At 41.5% G+C, this 14,192-nt stretch overlaps 1 protein-coding gene across 4 annotated transcripts in view; it reads left to right on the top strand.

Annotated features, from left to right (window-relative positions):
- Positions 1 to 14,192, top strand: part of CNOT6 (CCR4-NOT transcription complex subunit 6) — an 85,296-nt gene that overhangs the window by 67,422 nt on the left and 3,682 nt on the right. For 3 of the 4 annotated variants that reach the window (XM_008015549.3, XM_008015550.3, XM_073010417.1), the window contains 7 exons: positions 4,393 to 4,497; positions 4,579 to 4,647; positions 5,719 to 5,876; positions 6,993 to 7,147; positions 7,745 to 7,899; positions 8,976 to 9,206; positions 11,651 to 11,853. In XM_008015549.3, coding sequence (XP_008013740.1) covers positions 4,393 to 4,497; positions 4,579 to 4,647; positions 5,719 to 5,876; positions 6,993 to 7,147; positions 7,745 to 7,899; positions 8,976 to 9,206; positions 11,651 to 11,853 — 1,076 coding nt within the window. The remainder of the gene's footprint in view (positions 1 to 4,392; positions 4,498 to 4,578; positions 4,648 to 5,718; positions 5,877 to 6,992; positions 7,148 to 7,744; positions 7,900 to 8,975; positions 9,207 to 11,650; positions 11,854 to 14,192) is intronic. The other variant, XM_008015551.3, reaches the window with a different exon arrangement.

Here is a 14,192-nt window from a genome sequence, read left to right as displayed (position 1 = left end):
CACAATTTTTTAAACTGTCAAACATGACTTAGAAAACCTAAGGAAATCTCGTATTTGCCCATATTTTTTTGTTTACCTATATTGTTTTCTTTCCTAATGTTCCAAAGTCCTTCTTTTATCATTTCCTTTGTATTTAGAGAAATTTTTTTAGTGGTTCCCTTTGGGTAGATCTGCTGGCAACAGATTCTTAGTTTTTTTGTGATCTGAGATTGTCTTTATTTCCCCTTCATTCCTGAAGGATATTTTCACTGGATATAAGATTCTGGGTTTGACAGTTCTTTCAACACTTGAAAAATATTTTGCTACTTCCTTCTGGTCTCCATGACTTATGATGAGAAATCTGTTGTCATTCAGATTTGTTTTTCTCCTGCAGGTAAGGTGTTATTTTTCTCCGGCTGCTTTCAAGATGTTTTTTCTTTGTCTTTAGTTTTCAGAAGTTTAATTATGATGTGTCTTGTTGTGGATTCCTTTGGGTTTTTCCTGTTTAGGGGTTCACTGTGCTTCTTGAATCTGTTGGTTTATATTTATTGCCATATTGTGAGAATCTTCAGCCATTATTTCTTTGAGTACTTTTTCAGCCCTGTCCTTCGTGTCCTCAGCATCCAAGCCTCTGATGACATGAATGTTAGATCCTTTGTTATAGTCCCGCAAGTCCCAGAGACTTTGTTCTTTTTTATTGTTGTTGGTCTGTGTTCTGATCAATCAGTCAGTCAAGCAGGAGCTCGGGTCTTGGGCTGGAGTGCAGTGGCACTGTCTTTGGCTCACTGCAGCCTTGACCTCCCAGGCTCAAGCAGCCCTCCCACCTCAGCCTCCCAAGCAGCTGGGGCCACAGGCACGCGCCACCATGCGTGGCTAGTTTGGTTTGGTGGTTTGTAGAGACGAGGTTTTGCCGTGTTAACAAGGCTGGTCTCGAACTCCTGGCCTCACGTGATCCTCCTGCCTCAGCCTCCAAAGTGCTGGGATTACAGGCATGAGCCACCATGCTTAGCCTTCATTTATTTTATTTTCAATTCTAACATTTCCATTTGGTTTTAAATGTTTTATTTGCCTGAACCTTCTTTTTCTTTGCTCAGTCTTCCTGGTTTTTTTTATTATTTGAAGCATGTTTGTAATTTCTCATTGAAGCATTTTTGTCATGATTCCTTTGTCTTGGTTGGGTAATTCTGTTTCTGTCATCTCAGGGTTGGAAGCTGTTTATCGTTTGCATTTGGTATCTTCATGTTTTGGTGTGATTAGCTATTTTCATTTGAAACTGGACTCACTCATATTATGAGACTCTAGATCTCATTAAACTCTTTAGTTTGGTTTTCTTTCCCTAGCACTGCCGTGGCAAGGGAACCAGGGCATTGTCTCCTTCCTGCCAGTGAAGGTAGAAGTTCAGGTCCCACTTAGCTTTCCTTGACACCTGGGAGTAGGGACTCCTCGTTACTGCTGGTGGAGGTGGTAGTTTTGGCTCTTCATGCGGTCTCCACAGACACCGCATTGGCGTGTCCTCTTTATTGCAGAGAGATGGTGAAAGTCTTGACTCTACTTGGCCTCCTCTGACACCACCTCAGAGGGAGGAGAGGGAGCTCCATATCACCTCCTTTCTTTCTCTTGCACTAGAAGTCTGCCAGGCTGTCTCTACTTGCTCATGCTGGTGTGGGTAGAGATGGGACCACATTTTTTTCCTTAGTGTTAAGCTTGAGTAGAGTGGTTCTTCTCTAAAACTTTTGTCTTTTTAGGCAGCCCTTCCCTTGTCCTTTGGCTTTTGTTGGGATTTTTTTGGGTCTGTACCCATTGGTGTTTCCATGTTACTGACTTCTTAGCTGCATGTCTCGAATATCTGAGGCAAAAAGTAAACACGGGAACTCACCCCCGTGCCATTCGTCAGGTCCTGCAGTCTCTGGCTATTCTGCCTTCTCTCCTTGTTTCAAAGTTTTATGTTTGTTTTACACATAATATACAGTGCTTTTAGTTGTACCTATCGGGATGAATAGGGAAAAGTGTTTTTACTCCATCTACCCTAACTTCTCATTTACTTTTGTTTCTTTCTCAGGACTCAGTGTAATGTTTTAATTCCAGAATTTTATTGTTGTTGACGTTATTCATGTATATTGTTTTCTTTTTCCAGGTAGTGAAGAGCAGATTAATTTTCAATTTAAAAGAAGTCCCGGCCGGGCGCAGTGGTTCACGCCTGTAATCCCAGCACTTTGGGAGGCCGAGGCGAGCAGATCACGAGGTCAGGAGATGAGACCATCCTGGCTAACATGGTGAAACCCCGTCTCTACTAAAAATACAAAAAATTAGCCGGGCGTGGTGGCGGCGCCTGTAGTCCCAGCTACTTGGGAGGCTGAGGCAGGAGAACGGCGCGAACCCTGGAGGTGGAGCTTGCAGTGAGCCGAGATCGCGCCACTGCACTCCAGCCTGGGTAGTAGAGCGAGACTCTGTCTCAAAAAAAAAAAAAAAAAAAAAAAAAAAAATTCCCAAAAGCAGGCAGATGTAGGTGACATCCACCACACCATTGGGCTTCAAGTGGGTTTATTAGAGTCATAAGTAGGTCTTTGTATTTGGAGATGCTTTTTAGTTTATAAAGCAAGATCTTACAAGGGGGGATCACATAGGTAGAAGCAGTCACCTGTCAATATTCTTTGCACTAGAAAGTAGTATAAAGACAGCATCGGCCTGGCGTGGTGGCTCACGCCTGTAATCCCAGCACTTTGGGAGGCCAAGACGGGCAGATAAGAAGGTCAGAACGTCGACACCGTCCTGGCTAACACGGTGAAACCCCGTCTCTACTAAAAATACAAAAAAAAAAAAAAAAAACAATTAGCCGGGCGTGGTGGTGGGCGCCTGTGGTCCCAGCTACTCGGGAGGCTGAGGCAGGAGAATGGCGTGAACCCGGGAGGCGGAGCTTGCAGTGAGCCGAGATCACACCACTGCACTCCAGCCTGGGCGACAGAGCGAGATTCCGTCTCAAAAAAAAAACCACTGTCACTGTAGGTCTGGTTAGAATGAGTTGTTTACCTGATACTGAGAAGTTTTCGGTTGACTTCGTTTTCTCAAGATGTGTTTCACAAAGGGTCCTGATAAGCTTCAGGTTGTAGCTGCCTATCTCACAGGATTGTGACTCAGTGAAAACATGAAAAGACTGATGGGTATAAAGAACCACACATGTGAGAGATTGGTGCTCTTGTAATTGTCTTCCTGCAAATACCTACTTTGCACTTAGAGCAGCACATTTTTACTTTTTATAATTCTTAGAATCCTAGAATCTTAAAACTGAAAGAGATCTTAAAGGTAAATGAACTTTGCCATTTTTCCCATCCATGCAACTCAGCTTCTTTGAAGGATACTCCACTGCCTCACAGCACAGGGCGTTTCAAATAGCTAACAGTGTTTGCCAACCTCTTCTATTCTGCCTTGGCCTTTCCTGTTAGATCTTATCTCTCAGTCTTCCTTCTGCTGTTTGAGTCCAGTCTTTTATGAGAGAATAGGAAAAAACACTTCCTTTAGGTTGTGATCATTCTTATCTACCATATCCTTTAGTTTGTCTTCATTTGGTATGGTTAAGATCTTTGACCATTTTATCTGCCTTCTTCAAACTGCAGAATTTGTCTGATTTTCTTAAAATGGCGCTGTGGCGTCCAGAATAATACACAACGCTTGTGTAGAATGGATAGGAACTTTGCTCCATGAAACCCTGCACTGTACTGTTGTTATTTGTACTTTTGTTTCTCACGTACATAAGAAAACCTTCTGAGAGGATTTGAGGCTCTTGTAGGTATATGTAAATCATTGTATTTGCTCTCATTTTGGTACAAAGCAGTTATTGAATTTACAGATGGCTCATGGCCCTGGGATTTTTTTTCCGCTCCTTAGTGAGTTAATTCTTAAGCCAAGTCAGCCCCATGTTGTTGCTTTATTCAGTATGACTTTAAAAGATCTAAGTGCAAGTGTATATTTGTCATTAGGATGTTTTGTTAGCTTTGTGACATCGTAGAGTTTTGATTCTCTGATGCATTACGCTGGCTTTCATCCTTCCCTTCACTGTTTCCTCTGCCCACCCACTCCCCCAGTCACCTGGCTGCCCTGTTTCTGTTTTACTCGCTCTTGTTTGTTATAACCGTCTGTGTTATTGAAAATGTTGGCAAGGCAGGTCAGATACAGAGCACTGCTAGAGCATTTCTGATTGACATCAGCCCATTAATATTATGTTTTGAATGTGTATATAGAACATAGTATGAATCATTTTTACTCTTATATCAAAAACTGAAAAAACATTTTCTGTAGTTTGACATCTTACTAGTAACTATAACATTGTTATAGATGATCTGATAATTTTGGTACATAATAAAATTTTGAAACATTTTAGTGCTTAGTTTCATTTTACTTTTTTAAAATTATTTCCAGGAAATCCCCTTACCCAGGATATATTGAACCTTTATCAGGAACCAGATGGAACAAGACGGCTGCTGAACTATTTGCTTGATAATTTGTCAGGTACTGCAAAAAGAAGTAAGTGGTTATTTGTTTAAACCTTTTTATTAGGAAGATATGTAAGAATATTGCTTAATTCTGTATTTTCTATTCAACTAGTTACAACAGAACAACCACCTCCAAGGTCTTGGATTATGTTACAAGAACCAGATAGAACAAGGCCAACTGGTTGGTAGTCTTTTATTTTTTAACTGTTGTGCTCAGTCTCTATTATAAGCCTAACAGTATTGTTGGCATGCTTAGATTACAGGTAGCGTTAAGATAGAATGTTTAAGGTTGATTTGGTTTGGGAGGTAATGAAAAAGAATTCTTGCTCACATGACCTCTGTGTATATTACATTGTGCTATATAGAAAGTGTACTATAAAGCAGTGCTTTTCAAATGGGCCGTTTATCCCCCAGAGGGCATTTGGCAATGTCTGGAGACAACTTTGATGGTCATAACCGGGGAGAAGTGCTGCTGGCATCTAGTGGATGGAGGCCAGGGATGCTGCTCAGCATTCTGTAGTACATGGCACAGGCCCCCGCAACAGACTTCACCAAAATGTCAGTAGTGCCACTCTTGTTGAGAAACCCTTCTGTAATGTACTGATGAAATTCACTTAAAATGAATACACCCAAATCTTTCTCTGTTAGAAGTTTCCAAATCCTAGCATGTTCCAAATGGATTTGACACTACCGAGTTATAAGAGAGCTAAACCCTTACTTAAGAGGAAAGTGGAACTAATGACTGCTCATCTCCTTTTAACCTAAATTCTATGAAAATAGTTTGGGAGTTTTCATGGCACGTGTAACAAAATTTGGTCTATGATACCGTTTTCATTTTGCATGAAATAATAATAGTTGTGCTGTAGAAGAAAATGAGGCATGCCTATTAAGGACTACCTATCCAGTTTCCACGTCTTACATGAACAATTGGTAGCATGGTAGGAGTATAAAAATGAGGAATGTTAGACTCAGAGACCGAAGGGCTCACAAGCTTAGACTTTTTACTTCCAAACCTCTGTGCCTGCCTCTGTAGCAGGTAGTACATTGTATTCTAATTTGTTCACTTATCCTATCCTGCTTGTGTTATCCGTCTTTTATTTATCCCCCATGTGTGGCATATGGTAGCTTTTCAGTGACTATAGATTGAATGAATACAGTCAAACTTAACATTTAAGTGAAAACCATTACTGAAATTAATTATATATTTTTTTTCTGCCACGTGTGTGAATAAGTAAAGTTATCTTTCCTACAGCCTTGTTTTCTGTCATGTGCTATAATGTTCTTTGTGATAAATATGCGACCCGGCAGTTATACGGCTACTGTCCATCATGGGCACTAAACTGGGACTACAGGAAAAAGGCCATTATTCAAGAAATCTTGAGCTGCAATGCTGATATCGTAAGTCTTCAGGTAAGTCAGAGAGAAGAGAGTCGACCTAGCATTGATAAAGCAAGGAGCAAACTAGGAATACATTACACTGACACATTTGAAGTTTCAGCTTCGGTAGTTCTTAAAGTACTGCTTTTTGCTGTTATTAGTGAATCCTGGGAGTACTGCCTGCCTTGCTTTGCAGTGCTGTGTTGCAAAATAAGCAAATGAGCTAAGCTGGGTTTTATGCATTTGCCATGACCGCTAAATACTCACCTTCCTCCTTCCTCCTTCCTCCAGTGTCCCTGCACTGTTTTTGAATTGGATGGCAAAGTTACTGAAGTTCTGGCATGGTCAAGCTATAACTTTGCATTGCTGACCATGTTACTAGAACAATTAAGGCACCATGTAAAAAGGACTGACCTGGTACACGATCATTTTGGGTTCTCAGTCCAGCTGTCCTAGTCACTTGCATGATCTTGGACATGTTACTTTCTCCCCACGGGTCTGAAGTTATGATTTGTAAAGTTCTTCGACCTCTGTGATTCTTGTTCCACATCAGTTCTAAGACATAAGGAAATATACATGCATAGAAGTATGTGTCTTTCATTCATTGTTCCTAAACAACAATGAATTGTCCTTGGCACCTGGTACCTGTAAAATGACAAGTAGTTCCAGTTGGTTTCAGATAAAGAGCGTTGAAAAGATGTTACCCTTTTTTTTTTTTTTTTCCTTTTTTGGTTGGGGAGACAGGTTCTTGCTCTATCTCCCCCAGGCTGGAGTGGAGTGGCATGATCTCAGCTCACTGCAACCTCCGCCTCCTGGGTTCAAGTAATTCTCAGCCTCCCTAGTAGCTGGGATTACAGACATGCACCACCACGCCTGGCTAATTTTTATATTTTTAGCAGAGATGAGTTTTCGCCATGTTGGCCAGGCTTGTTCTGGAACTCCTGGCCTCAAGTGATCCGCCCGCCTCAGCCTCCCAAAGTGCTGGGATCACAGACATGAGCCACCAAGCCTGGTGTGAAAAGATGTTACATTCTTTAATCTTCAGACGAGTCCTTTGAAATTATTTCAAGCTCTCAAACTGTACATGAAAGTTAATATGCAGACTAATTTTTTTCTTATGAAATGACTGTGCTGTTTACAATTTTTCAGGAGGTTGAAACGGAACAGTATTACAGTTTTTTTCTGGTAGAACTGAAAGAACGTGGCTATAATGGATTCTTCAGTCCTAAGTCTAGAGCTAGGACAATGTCAGAACAAGAAAGGAAACATGTTGATGGCTGTGCAATATTCTTCAAGACAGAAAAGTAAGTCATCTTATTTTTGAAAAAGAACATTTTCTCAGTATTTGCAGGGTGGGGGCCAAGGGTGTGGAAATGAATTGGCAAATGAGAGAATGAGGCACTATATTATTACTCAAGAAAATAATACTGTTTGACCTAGGGGATTGTTTGTTTTTAATCATCTGAAATAACCTTGTTTTGGAGACATGCTTAAAGTACTGCTGTTTCTTCAGGTGTTTACTAGAGTTTAACTCCAATTGTTAATTGAAATACCAGGTACTTAAAATTCCCTCTAGGACGGTACAGGGATTCTTACACCCATACTTTAGAAAAGAATTGTTTAAAAATTACAAGGTAGAATATTCCAACATAAAACCTAAACAGAAGATTACTACATTTTCTTCAGTTGTAAAAGAATTTCAAGTTGTTATTTGTATCAATAACAGACTGAGAGCAACTTTAAATGGATGTGGGAACCTTGGTGCTAACCGTGGAGGATTTTCCATCATGTGATTTAAGTGCCATCGTGTCTGTGAAGGAAGCTTGGGAAAACTACATCCCACAAAGCTAACCTCTTGGTGTTCCCAACTCTGTGTGTGTTGTGTGTCGTTTTTGTTTTAGATTCACTTTGGTTCAGAAACACACTGTTGAATTTAATCAGCTAGCCATGGCAAATTCTGAGGGGTCTGAAGCTATGCTGAACAGAGTCATGACAAAAGATAACATTGGGGTTGCAGTACTGCTAGAACTTCGGAAGGAATCGATTGAAATGCCGTGTGAGTGCCCTTCACTTCCTGTAAAATTGACTAGCTCTGACTAGAAATCTTCAAAAGAGTAGAAAACAGAAATTTCATTGTGTGTTCATGGTTTTGTCTAACACCTGAAGAAACTCAGTGAGAAGTTGTCTTTCCTGAAATGTATCTCTTTTTCTCTACCACAAAACAGCATGAGAAAGCATTGCCCGTTAAAGTATTAGAAGCCTTGAAAAGCATTAAGAAACTTGTTTTTTTTGCGCTTAAGAATTTTTCATATAAAAAAGAAATGTTGAAGTAAATATAAATTAAAATAACTGCTCAGGGGTAAGAACTCCATACACGTTTATAATTTTTTGGCAGCAAGGATATCCTGTAAGATGACTTCTTTTCCTGATCTATTTAAAATAATCATTTTATTAGCTGGCTGTGGTGGTAGGTGCCTGTAATCCCAGCTACTCGGGAGGCTGAGGGAGAGAATTGCTTGAACCTGGGAGGCAGAGGTTGCAGTGAGCTGAGATTGCCCCACTGCACTCCAGCCTGGGTGACAGAGTGAGACTGCTTCTCAAAAAAATAAAGAAAAATATAAAATAAAATAATTATTTTAAAGGTCCTGAGTTTGGGATAAATGGACCACTTCAAATTGAAAGTATATTTCAAGTGACCGTTATGCTGGGAGCTGAAACTTGTGTCCCTTGAGGAACAGTTGGAACTGCAGATATTTAATGTGAAGTACAGAAAAAATGGAAATAGGACTTACATCTAAGAAAGCGGGTTTAGATGTAATTTTGTGAGGCTTGATTTAGGACATCCAAACTAAGACCAAAAGTTTCAAGGAGACAGAATTTTAAAAATCAAACTGTCCCAAATAGGGCTGTTTTTGGACAAGTAGTGAATGCTCTGTGCTGGAAGCGTCAACCCAGGTTTAGACGTGTATTTCTCGGATTTGTTGTAGGGCACGTTCAGTCATCCAGTGGAAATTTTAGGTGTCTTTTCTATTCTGGGACTCTGAGAGATTATTTGCTTTCAGACGCTGTAAGAATATATGGGCTGATGGGTGGGTTTTGTCTCTTTCTTTGTTTCGTTTTTATCTAATGTAGCTGGAAAGCCACATCTTGGAACAGAAAAACAGCTCATTCTCGTGGCCAATGCGCACATGCATTGGGACCCTGAGTACTCTGATGTGAAGTTGGTGCAGACTATGATGTTCCTCTCAGAAGTGAAGAACATTATTGATAAAGCCTCTCGCAACCTCAAATCCAGTGTTTTGGGAGAATTTGGAACTATTCCACTTGTGTTATGTGCAGATCTTAATTCTTTGCCAGACTCTGGTAAGAAAATAATGTGATTTTATGTAGAATATTTTTTGACATAAAATGATTTAGTAATGTTTTGTTTCTGGTCATTCCAAATTAAGTCCAAATAAAAATTCAGTTTGTAATGGCAGCTATGAGCAGGTTTTAAACGTCACGTTGGGGTGGAGGGGCCATTTTGAGGAGAAGGATGTTAATCATTTTGAATAAACACATAACCAATAACGTGAAATAACTCTTTAAAGAATGTATGTAGTTCGTTTTATTACCCCCAAGTCAGAGATAATTATGGTTATTGAGACAACCCCTTTGGGATTCCAGCATCTGGTAATATAATCATAGTTTAAATTTGAGTTAAAATTATGGAATCTCAATTTTGCACGTATTTGTAACTTGATTAGAAAAGTACACCTCAATGGCCGGGCGCAGTGGCTCAAGCCTGTAATCCCAGCACTTTGGGAGGCCGAGACGGGTGGATCACGAGGTCAGGAGATCGAGACCATCCTGGCTAACATGGTGAAACCCTGTCTCTACTAAAAAATACAAAAAACTAGCTGGGCGAGGTGGCGGACAACTGTAGTCCCAGCTACTCGGGAGGCTGAGGCAGGAGAATGGCGTAAACCCGGGAGGCGGAGCTTGCAGTGAGCTGAGATCTGGCCACTGCACTCCAGCCTGGGCCATAAAGCGAGACTCAGTCTCAAAAAAATAAAAAATAAAAAAAAAAAATAAAAATACACCTCAAGTAGAAATTGAGCTCCTTTATTTACACACACATCAGTCAAGCGATTTTAACAAAGAGCAAGGATCTTGATTATTAAAGTGTAGAATACAGAAAGCCTGATCTGGAATGCTCTTTCCATAGATAGTATGCAATAAACAATAGCCCTTGTAATAACAAACTATTTCTTCCTTTTCATGTTCCCACTCATTTGTACACACAGGAATACTTCTCCTTGGACTTGAGTGTATGTGTGAACACACACACATGCGCATTGGGAAACACATTATTGACATCACAATAGATAGAGCCGTTAGGAAGAAAGAAAACCCCAGCACGTTGGGAAGCCGAGGTGGGCGAATCACTTGAGGCCAGCAGTTCGAGACCAGGCTGGCCAACATGGTGAAACCCCGTCTCTGCTGGAAATACAAAAATTAGGCAGGCGTGGTGGTGCAGGCCTGTAATCCCAGCTACACGAAGGTTGAGGCACAAGAATGACTGGAACCCCGGAGGCAGAAGTTGCAGTGAGCCAAGATCGTCCCACTGCACTCCAGCCTGGGTGACAGTGAGAGTGTCTCCAAAAAAAAGAAGAAAAGAAAGAAAGAAACTGAGTTAAAATTCGATTTCAGGCCGGGCGCGGTGGCTCACGCCTGTAATCCCAGCACTTTGGGAGGCCGAGACGGGCGGATCACGAGGTCAGGAGATCGAGACCATCCTGGCTAACGCGGTGAAACCTTTTCCGTCTCTACTAAAAATACAAAAAATTAGCCAGGCGTGGTGGCGGGCACCTGTAGTCCCAGCTGCTCGGGAGGCTGAGGCAGGAGAATGGCATGAACCCGGGAGGCGGAGCTTGCAGTGAGCCAAGATCACGCCACTGCACTCCAGCCTGGGAGACAGAGCGAGACTCCGTTTCAAAAAAAAAAAATTCGATTTCAGGGAAAATCAAAGCTATCTAAAATCTGTAATTATTTCATCAGGTTGTCTGGGGATTACTGCTGCTGAAGCAGTTGAGTAGTAGTCTCTGACAATTTCTCTACATGCTTTCTACTTTCTGTGTAGCTACAAAGTATCTGAGGGGTAAAGAGAAAATCTAGTCACACATTAATACCCAAGACCCATTTCAGCATTGAGAAATACAATATTGTAACAGCAGGCAGGTCAGAAAATGTCCAGCCTTGCTAATTTGTGAATAAAATGCAAATGGAAGTTTATTTTCAGAGCCCATCTATGCTTAGTAAATTGGGAAAGTACTTGACTAGGGATGTGGACGCTTGCTCTGTAACTAGCTGGTGGTATTCTGTTCCATAGCTGGCAGTATCGTAAAATGGCACATTCAGTCCTGATCTTGGGATTTTATACCAAGTAAATAATTGAGCATAAGCAGGAAGTCTGCATACTAAGATGTTGATTGTGGTGTTATCTTTAATTCTTTGTAAAAAGTGGAAACTACCTGCGTTTTACAAAATAAGTAACCATAAATATTATCCACCAGCCCAGTTGCATTGTGCATTAAAGAATGATAATTGGGAAGATACATGTTCATAAAACATAGTATAAACTATTCAGTATTCTGTGATTACAGCTGTGTAAAAATAGATTTGGACAAGTCCTGGCAAATGTAAAAGGAAACATTTTGGAATGTGGGAATATGTATAGTTTAAAACTTTTTACTATTGCGTGATCTTTTAAAATTACTTTTTGTTTATATCGTATTTGACAGTAAAAAAATTTGTCTTCATTGTAGGTGTTGTAGAATATTTGAGCACGGGTGGAGTAGAAACAAATCACAAAGACTTTAAGGAGTTGAGGTATAATGAAAGTCTTACCAACTTCAGCTGTCACGGGAAGAATGGAACCACCAATGGAAGGATCACTCATGGTTTCAAGTTAAAGAGTGCCTATGAGAGTGGCCTGATGCCTTACACAAATTACACATTTGATTTCAAGGTGTGTCTTGAGACTGATAAGTTTTTCAAACCTCTATTTTACTGGCAAGTCTTCTGATGCATCATTATGTCTTTAAAACTATGGCTATGTGTTCAGACTGCAATGAAGCAATCTTGAATTGATTGACAGCAATATTCTTTGTTTTTTGTTTGAGACAAGGTCTCACTCTGTTACCCAGGCTGGAGTGCAGTGGTATAATGATGGCTCACTGCAGCTTCAACCATGCAGGCTCCAATGATCCTCTCACCTCGGCCTCACTGGTAGCTGGGACTACAGGCGCCTACTACCATGCCTGGCTAATTCTTGTATTTTTTGTAGAGATGGGGGTCTCACTATGCCCAGGCTGATCTTGAACTCCTGGCCTGAAATGATTCTTGCACGTCAGCCTCCCAGCATGCTGGGATTACAGGCGTGAACCACTGTGCTCAGCCAGTGACATTCTTTTCTTACCTTCTTTAGAAGTCCGCGTGATTGCTGTCACATCCTTACTTTGTAGATACTTATTCTAATATTTTTCAGGATAAGAAGTCAGATGAAATAATCTGTAAAATTCCTGATTGACTTTTTCACCTTTTGGGGACAATTATGTTTTTGTTTTTTTTGAGATGGAGTCTCGCTCTGTCACCCAGGCTGGAGTGCAGTGGCCGGATCTCAGCTCACTGCAAGCTCTGCCTCCCGGGTTCACGCCATTCTCCTGCCTCTGCCTCTTGAGTAGCTGGGACTACAGGTGCCGCCAACACGCCCGGCTAGTTTTTTGTATTTTTAGTAGAGACGGGATTTCACCGTGTTAGCCAGGATGGTCTCGATCTCCTGACCTCGTGATCCGCCCGTCTTGACCTCCCAAAGTGCTGGGATTACAGACGTGAGCCGCCACGCCTGGCAGCAATTATGTTTCTTATATTCTCCTTACTAATAGCTAGATATACAGCACCATAGTAACTAATTTGGGTGACATTTGGGGTAAGACATTCCGTCTCTTAACATTTTAATTGAAACTAAACTCTTGCATGCCAAAATGTGGTTTATGTTAGCCTTTTATAAGTGTTTCTAAGATACATCTTTTTTTTACCCCCCAGAGAATCTTACTCTGTTGCCCAGGCTGGAGTGCAGTGGCACGATCTCAGCTCAGTGCAACCTCCACCCAGGTTCAAGTGATTATTATACCTCAGCCTCCCAAGTAGCTGAGATTACAGGCGCCTGCCACCACACCTGGCTAATTTTTGTACTTTTAGTAGAGACGGAGTTTCACCATGTTGGCCAGGCTGGTCTCGAACTCCTGGCCTCATGCGATTCACCCATCTTAGTCTCCCAAAGTGCTGGGATCACAGGCGTGAGCCACCGCCCCTGGTCAGACTGTCATCCCTTTTAACGTTAGCGATTGTTTAGGGCTGTCACTTTCTTGTGTTCAGCTGTCCTTTTTCTAAAAAGAGGTGTCTCACTCTGTTGCCTAGGCTGAAGTACAGTAATGTGATGATAACACACTACAACCTCGAACTCCTGGGCTCAGACAACCCTCTTGCCTCAGCTTCCCCACTAACTAGGACTACAGGTGTGCGCTACCATACCCAAATTGTTTTTTTTGGGTAATTTTTTGTAAAGACAGGGTCTTGCTGTATTGCGCAGCCTGATCTTGAACCCCTGGCCTCAAGCAATCCTCCTGCCTTCGCCTCCCAAAGTGCTGGGATTATAGACGGGAGCTACCGCATCTGACTCAGCTGCCTTTTAAACTACTTGTTGCATTTCTGCTTTCTCAACTCCCAGCTTTCTGTTTCTAAGCTGCTGGAAAAGTAGTCATTTAGATTAGATTGTCAGAGTGTAAATAAGAGTTTAGACAGTATCTCAGGAGCTCTTGCACCTTAGAGCATAGAAAGTAAACCCCTGTTGATCCTCAAGTGCCCCTTCCTTTCAGATTCTTCAGGAGACATTGAAGAGAAGGCATGGGTAGTAACCGAAGGGTGGGAAAGTTTAGGGTTTTCTTTCTCTTTCTGTTGCTGATACAGAGGCAGGAAGAAGGTACTTGACTGTCCTTCAGGACATTTGGCCAAGAGCATGTCGAGGAGAGGAGCAGAACCATCAGATGGGAACAGTTTATTAGATGCCATGGCGGGGTGCTGCTGAGAGAAAAGGGGTTCAGGTAGAGACAGTCCTGCCCTCGTGGAACTGAGGTGTGATGAGAGACAAGTCTCAGCCACACAAATGAATAGATAATTACACCTTGAGATGGCCATTAGCAAGGGAAGTGAATCAGTGGTGGGAGGTAGGGTAGCTAAGTAGGTAGGAGCAGGATTCAGGAAGGTCTTTGGAAAGCAGTTGAACTTGACATTGAAAGATTAAGAAGG

The sequence above is a fragment of the Chlorocebus sabaeus genome, chromosome 23 (assembly GCF_047675955.1).
Source record: "Chlorocebus sabaeus isolate Y175 chromosome 23, mChlSab1.0.hap1, whole genome shotgun sequence".
Classification (NCBI taxonomy): domain Eukaryota; kingdom Metazoa; phylum Chordata; class Mammalia; order Primates; family Cercopithecidae; genus Chlorocebus; species Chlorocebus sabaeus.
The sequence above is the reverse complement of the archived record's forward strand: the minus strand, read 5'-3'. Positions and strand labels throughout refer to the sequence as shown.